We start from the raw sequence: 7,926 nt of genomic DNA, 5'->3' as shown, positions 1-7,926 counted from the left end.
TAGTGTAGTTTTATAGTTTTTGGTTTCCTTCTATTATTCCTTTTTTTTTCTTGTGCATCCCACCTTGGATAGCATTTTTTTATAGGGTTTTATACTCTTTTTATATCATGTATTTTTTTTCTTATCAGTAAAAAATAATTGACAGACTCGAAACAAATTCCTTCCCAATCGATTATCCGAGTTTTTTATAAATGCATTCTCACTTGATATATGGATTCATTTTTCTTGGTCACTCACATAATCTATAGCATTCCATCGGGTTCAGGTTCACTATTCCTACTTACCTAGACCTTGATGGTTATTTCATCCCTAAAGGATAAGGTTTCCGTCGGGATTCCAATAAATATAGCTGACTACTCAACTATAGACTCCTAAGTGGGATGGGAAAATTTGCAAATAGGAAATTTTCCTATTTCCATCCAATAACGGGGAGCTCAAATGCAAAAAATAGGGTTGAAAAAAGCTTAAATTTTGGCATTTGCGCATCCTATCTCAAATGAAGCCAATCGGCCCAACTTGGGACAATCAAATTATTCCTAACTGCTCGGCCTAGCCTTGAACGACTGACCAAGGCCTAATTATTCTTTCATGACCTATATGTAATCAAGGATGAGAGGTATGATCGAGGAATCCTTCTTTGATACTAAACATTCATCAAAGTAAATATATTCATATAATCATCATAAATCACAGATTATCACCAACCATGTAGTGACAGCTATGCTTAGCTGCCCCCAAGATTCCTAATATCACCGGATAACATGTACACTTAGTTATCGGATTCTACCCGTCTGATCCCCCTTTAGGTTCGCTTACAATATGTAATTCAGTCGAATGCCTTAGAGCTTATGAATCTAGGTTTGGTCCTAGTAGTTAAACTAAGTACGGTCGGTTCGATTTCTAGTATTGTTTATATATCTAGTATTGCTTCACAAAATCCCTCAACAAGGCCTCACATATTGTACTTGTGTAAGGGTTATTAAACAATCACGGATATCCTAACATGTTACTCGCAATAGCTCAATCAACAAATCAGTTTAGTAGGCCTGCAAAATAATCACTCAATCAAAAATAATCATTCATCATACTAGAAACAAACGATAATCATTTGAAGAAATCAAAATAGATTCATATATTAAATCAAATCATTTTTTGAACTTATGATTCATCCTTAATCAAATAAGAGTTTAGCTACTCATGAATTTAGTATGATCCATGATATACATATGAGATAATCGAAGAGAAATATATACGATGATGGGAGAAATCCTAAACCCTAGCTTTCGCTCCTTATCTTCTAGTCTCCACTTCGGATCTTCCTAAAATGTGTGTCTGGATCTCCTTGAAAAGTCTTTGGGAATCTCCTTAAATATCCCTAAAAATATTAGGGTTTGGGAATACCTCAGAACTAGGTTTTTTTTTGAATTTGGCAGGTATTTTACAACTGTTTAGAGTGGGGAATCGGTCCTGCAATAGATCCCCATAAGGGATCAGTTTGCTAGAGATCCCCAAATTGTTTTTCCCATAAAAACCTCACACGAACTCGGAATGACCTCATTCTTTTTGCATTTTCTTTGTCTCTTCATTCTATATAACAAAGAGTTGAATGCTATTGAATTTAGTCGAGTTATTCCTGGTCCTTAGTCCATGATCACGCTTGTGTCCGTTTCAGCACTCTTTTCACTTCTTTTGGATGATTCTACCTAAATAAGACAAACAAAATAAAATAAGAGTAATAAAAATAGAAAATACAAGCATGTAATTGATAAAGAAAAGTGTAGTGTATTTGCAATTATCAATAGGTAGGATACTTTTCATCCAATCATATTGCAACATTCTTCTACCAGTTTCGCGCTTCACCAGATAATTGAAAAATAGCTAGTGGTTGCATATGAACCGGTGTACACCTTATAGCCAAAAATATTTTATCATTGTTTTCCTTCCACTTGTCAACTACTAGTGGGACTAATAGATTGGTTGAACCTTCAAACTGAGGTGGTTTCAGCATAACAAACATCTCCAATAAGTTCAACCATGTTTCTTAGTCTCAACACCTTGTGGACCAATGGTAAAGTAACTAGATGATATTGGTGACTCGAACTCCAAAATTTCCATCACCAAATTCTTTACGGATCAAAATGGTAATAAATAGTGCAGTCTAATATACTAGTCATTAGTGGTTAAGATAGGGTTGAGCGGGTAACCCTTACCCACTCAGCGACCATATACCACCGGGCCAAAGTTGAACTCAGCGGCCAATGCTTAGCCGCTTGGTTTTATCTTGGTCGTGATTTTTTAACTCTCATAGGTAGATTATTTATTTGTACGTCTTCCTATTTTACGAAAATGCTTTAGCTACAGAGAGAAATCCACGGCAAAAAAAAAAAACTCCCACGTGCGACAAAACAGGCAACCCCACTGCTACAATCCCAGTGCTAGAGACTTTTACCCCCACATCCTTTCTCTCGGGAGAAAACGCGGTGTAAACCGGTGCGTGTAGAATTACTCCCTATTTTAACCTCAAATTCTTTTCCTTCAAGAAAATACAAATATAGAATATAGTACTCATTTTTCCGGTAATAATGTGAGTGTCAACAAGCAAGGGCTTTATGTGTATCTTTTTCATCTCATCATCTTATGATGATCTTTACCAGAAGAGTAATCTCCAGAAATCCCCTATCAACAAACCGTCCATTTCATCTACCTTCGATCCTAATCAAAACTCTCAGAACTCACTTTTATGGTAATGACAAAACTTTTTTTGAATTAAAAGTATGTAATCGCTGCAAGTCTGGTAATATCAACAAACTTGATGATGCATTACTTTACTTTGATAGAATGGTTACATTGAACCCCATTCCTTCAATTGATACATTTAATCATCTATTATCTTCAATAAGTAAAATAAGATGTCATTCTTCTGTGTTTCAGTTGTATCATAGGATGAAACTGATTGGAATCCAACCTTGTGTTATCACATTGAACATCTTAATCAATTCTTGTTGTCATCTAGGTCGAATTGATTATGGGTTTTGTTTGTTTGGAGAGATTTTGAAGAGAGGGTTTCATCCTGATATTATAAGTTTTACTTCTTTGATCAAAGGGCTCTGTTTGGAAGGGAAGGTTTGGGTCGCGTTTCAACTGTTTGACAAAATGACTGAATGTGGTATTCAACCTGATGGGGTTATATGTGGGACCGTAATTACTGGGCTTTGTAGGATTGGTGAAGTTGGTCCTGCTCTTGAATTGCATGGAAACATGGACAAGTTGAATATTAAACGTAATGGTGTTTCGTATGGTGTTATTATAGATACTCTATGCAAAAGAGGGTCAGTGGATCAGGCTTTGAATGTTTTTTCAGAAATGACGAATGATCCGAAAATTGTCCCGAATGTGACTGCTTATAATTCTTTGATTAATGGACTTTGCAAAACAGGTCGATTACGCGAGGCTATAGGAATCTTTGATTACATGTCTGGTCGAGGAATTTCTGTGGATGCCTACACTTATAGTTCTCTGATTCATGGTTTTTGCCAGTGTGGGCAGTGGAAAGAAGCAAAAAGATATTTTGATGAAATGGTGGAAAGAGGGATCTCTCCTACAGTAGTTACATATAGTATCCTAATAAATTGTCTGTCAAAAGTAGGGAAGATGGGAGAAGCTGGGGAGTTATTCAAGGAGATGAGTAAGCTAGGCAAGGAACCTAATGTAATTACTTATAACTCGATGATAGATGGTCTGTGTTTGACAGGTAGGTTAGATGAGGCGCAAAGGTTGTTTGATTCAATGGTGGATAAGGGCCTTAAACATAATGAACACAATTTTTGTGTGTTGATTAAAGGGTATTGCAAGAACTTTAGGTTGGATGATGCTCTTGACCTCTTTAAGAAAATGAAGCAAGAAGGATTAAAACAAACACAAGTTACTTACACTACACTTGTGGATGGACTATGTCGCGGTGGGAGAGTTAAAGCTGCACGGAGCCTATTGATCGAGATGCTATCGATTGGTGTTTATGCAGACATAGTTACATATGGTGCCATGTTGGATGGTCTTTTCAAGAATGGACATACTGATGAGGCGATAGAGTTGTTTCAGTCTATAGAAGGTAAGGGGTTTAAATTTAATATTCAGATTTATAATATAGTCATTGATGGGTTGTGCAAGGCTGCGAAATTTGAAAATGCAAGGAAATTATTTTCAGAAATCTCAAACAAAGGATTAGCTCCTGACGTTGTAACATATAATATAATGATCAATCGAATGTGCAAAGAAGGTTTGTTATTTGAGGCCGAAAATTTGCTGTTTGAAATGGAAAAGAATGGTTGCAGACCAGATGCTATTACGTTTAGTACTATCGTTACGGGTTATCTTGAAGGAGGAAATGTTGTGAAAGCTACTGAGTTTCTTCAAATAATGCGTGAACGGAACTTTCACCAACCTAGGGCACTATTTCCCTGTTGACTAATTCTCTAACATTGGTTCAATGTAAAACCTTCGAGTTTGTATGAATGCTCTATCATATTGTGATCCAAATTATACTGTCTGGGAGTTGCTGTTCTCGTAGAATTGGTGCATGGAATTCTTGTCGAGCTCTGCACCTGTCAGTTTCAGAGAAATGGTGAGTAATACAAAATTTGATGTATATAGTGTTCATCTGTGCATTGTTCCACACCTTCATCAATTATTGAACTCTAACTTTGATGTTCTTAACTATAATCATGTGTCTGCACCTTTGCAGTAATGAGATGCCATTTGAGTTTCGTCCATCTGCCTATTCCTTTCCCCGGAAAATATTGTTAAATAATTGTAAACCTTTAGATGACTACTTGTATCTATAACACTGAGAAAATGCAATAGCAACAAGTTTTTTGTCTTATCGGTCTCCAGAGTAGGTTATAGCTTTTCGAAGGTACAGAATCATGAAATCAGGTGTGGAACCTGATATGTATTCATGAATTTTAATCCTGCATTTAATATGTTTGTGTGCATGTATGCATTATGTATTTGATATTTCTATTATAAAGTTGGGGTATCTGAAGTGGATAACTTGATGACGCGGTGCATTTTGCTTCAGTTTTAAGATCTTAGGTAGTATGTCTGTTCTTTTTTCCTTTCATGCTTCTACTCTAGTGTGTTCTGTTTTTAGCTGACGAATTTTTGTTTGCTAGGTGTTGATGTGGAGAAGAACCGATGGTCTTTCTATCTTCTGACAAAGGTCTGGAGGTGGAGGCAGTTCCACGTCCATCAAGATGAGCAAGAATGTGGGTAGTTTTCTTCTTTGCATGTTGTCAACTCTCTAAATTGTTCACCTTTTGGAATTTTTCACCAGATATATCATGTTTCCAAAGACTTCTTTTTTCCCTGAAGCAGTTCTGTTGTTGCTCACAATTTTTGCATTTATCACATCAGTCCTCCTCTCCTGGGCACGAAGTTGGTAGCTCTCCCAGTTGCCCTCCTAATGCATTTTTCTCACCTTCTTTCTAAGTAAATACTTAGATTTGAGTTTTGGTTACTTGGACCTACACATCTTTATGCTACAAGTGATGCATTTTGAGTATTTATCTCCTTGTGGTTTTCTCGACCTGCAAAGACTTAACCGGATTTCCCCTAGCGCTCTATCGATTACTTGGTGGGTGTCCTTGCCTACTCCGGGTAAAGTTTCAATTAAAGATTACAGTGACTTTCGATAACCTGGTGGCTATGTTATTAATCATTGTAGGAAGCCCTTTATGCTCAGGTATTACTTGTCAGTGTAGGAACACCATCTCTAACTTATTGCTATTTATGCTTCCAGTTATGCTGTTTCCGGGCTTGATACAGTTATGTGGTTGGGGTCAAGGCAAGTGCTTATTTTTCCTTACGTAATGGATCACACAGTTGAAATGATTTTGAAGTTATCCAGTGCTGGCAGTAGACTTGACATTACTGTGGGGGATTGAAAAGGTTACATTGTGGGACACTCATATTCGTTGGTGAATATCACTCCAAGGCTCTCCACATGGAGGTGAACTTGAACAGAAGATATGGTGCCTTGATTGAGGTATGTCTTGTATTTTTCAGCATTCATTGCACACATGCACTCAGGATATAAGCATATAGTTCTCATACTGCTCTGTCAGTTTTAGAGCTATCTTAGAATCTTCTATTGCACAAAAAATGTGCACTTCCCAACAATAATTGCTAATTTCTAATGTCGAAAAGAAATACTGCTTTTTATTGCAGCCTGGTAGGCATTAGTTGTGTTGTTAACTAAAATAGGAGATGAATGAGGAATAACTGCTTAAAAGTTAAAAGAATCCAAAACCTACATAATATTCAAGTCTTTGACCAATATGCAATATAACTTCTTTAAAATTGAAAGACGAAATGCATTAAGTGCTTGAAACAATAAAATAGGCATGAGGTTCAATGTGTTAGCTTCCTTAAACATATTTTGGTTGTGGAACAGGTTCAGGCATGTGAGTCAATGACAGAGGAGCAGTTCCATTCAATGCTCGTACCTTGGAATATTTCGTAACGAGGTGCAGCTTACAGACTTTGTCAGTTGAGCGGCAGCCCAAGAAGTCCATGGAGTCCATCATCTATCTCTCAAAAGCTCCCATCTCCTGAAGGCATTGGTTTAAAGCTGAAACTGGTTCGAACTCAGGTTTCACTGAAGGTAATGACATCTATGCTGTTTGTGTTGGTTTTATGTAGAGAACTTAATCTTATACATGTAAACTTGTGTACGATAAAACAAATATTCATAGAAAAACTAGAGCTGAACATGTTGGTGAATTGTGTTCAGCTAACACTAACAATGTTAAGAGTTTGACTATTAGCTCCGCGCATGTTTCTCAGTCTTGGCCCCTGGTTGCTGAAAATGGATATGTTCCACGCATGTGTCATTGACGTTTACAAGTCTGTAGTTTAGGTAGTCTGAAAATTTAGGTTGTTCATAGAACAATATTATATAAGAGCCCAGTGGATAAGGGATTTGTTTGTTGCCTGTCTGAGCTATCACTACATAAGTACATATAATTCTAAGGTCTCTGTTTTACATGGGCTAAGATAATGCAAAAATTAACTTCAGGATAAGATATGAAAAGCATTGCTCATTATCCTTTCGGACCTTTCCACAAGGTGTAACCTCAAGACAGGTACGGATCTACCAAATTCTATGGATAAATTTATGCCTCATCCTGATTTTGGTTGAAGGGCTCCACCAAAAGGCAAAAAAAAAACAAAAATTTTCATACCAATTGACAGACAACGACCCTCTTCATTAGGTCTCTGCCTTTTTTTGGTCATTGCTTGTCTGGATGATCCATATATCATGATTGCATACTTTCTCAAAAATGCCCGGTTTTTTTTGTGGGTAACTCAATAAGTGCAGGTTGATACGTCTGCGTTTTATGCAAGTGTTGTTTATAGAGGCTGTTGTTTCTGGTGATGATGACTCCCAATGAAGCCAAAAGGAAGCATGTTACGTGTGTTTAAATGTAAAAACATGACCAACCAACAAATATCTGTAACAAAAGCAAAACTGAAAGTTATCTTTTTCCAATTGTTTGGTTTATTGGTATAATGATGATGTAAAGTCACTGAAGAAGAATGAAGATCCTCGTGAAGGTTTCGTTGAGAGTTTTTCCTTTAACCAAAATTGAAACCATTGCTACTTTTCATTAACTTCTAGTGCACTTTAACAAGATAAATGGAGTGAAAGCCAGCTGATATCCGCCAATGGCACAACGTGGTTCTAACAATGTCGGTGTCGGATATCTGGGAATGTGACTATGTTCCATAACTTATAAAGCTACCTGGGCTTGTAGGCTGTAGACCTCTTTAAAGTTTAAATTTTAATATAACCTTTGGGAACCCAATTTTTTTAGAAAAAACTTGTAAAGCTAGAATAACTTTCTTTTTTGTTTATTTACCCAATTT

The 7,926-nt window shown here is 36.7% G+C and overlaps 1 protein-coding gene across 4 annotated transcripts; it reads left to right on the top strand.

Annotated features, from left to right (window-relative positions):
• Window positions 1-2,601: 2,601 nt before the first annotated feature.
• Window positions 2,602-6,991, top strand: LOC113317690 (pentatricopeptide repeat-containing protein At3g22470, mitochondrial-like). 4 transcript variants are annotated; one of them, XM_026565832.1, is made up of 4 exons: window positions 2,602-4,108; window positions 4,205-4,621; window positions 5,172-6,043; window positions 6,452-6,991. In XM_026565832.1, exons 1-2 carry the CDS (start codon window positions 2,638-2,640, stop codon window positions 4,462-4,464), a joined length of 1,731 nt encoding a protein of 576 aa, XP_026421617.1. In that variant the 5' UTR covers window positions 2,602-2,637; the 3' UTR covers window positions 4,465-4,621; window positions 5,172-6,043; window positions 6,452-6,991. The 4 variants fall into 4 exon arrangements, with proteins under 4 accessions (XP_026421617.1, XP_026421615.1, XP_026421616.1 ...); XM_026565830.1 differs by having other exon boundaries at window positions 2,602-4,621; window positions 5,172-5,264; window positions 5,798-6,043; XM_026565831.1 differs by having other exon boundaries at window positions 2,602-4,621; window positions 5,172-5,632; window positions 5,798-6,043.
• The last annotated feature ends 935 nt before the right edge of the window (window positions 6,992-7,926 follow it).

This window comes from Papaver somniferum, chromosome 10, assembly GCF_003573695.1.
Source record: "Papaver somniferum cultivar HN1 chromosome 10, ASM357369v1, whole genome shotgun sequence".
Lineage (NCBI taxonomy): Eukaryota > Viridiplantae > Streptophyta > Magnoliopsida > Ranunculales > Papaveraceae > Papaver > Papaver somniferum.
The sequence above is the reverse complement of the archived record's forward strand: the minus strand, read 5'-3'. Positions and strand labels throughout refer to the sequence as shown.

What these genes read in the sequence shown, in the direction of transcription:
- LOC113317690 (XM_026565830.1), top strand. Translation starts at nt 2,638, where the DNA reads ATGATGATCTTTACCAGAAGAGTAATCTCCAGAAATCCCCTATCAACA.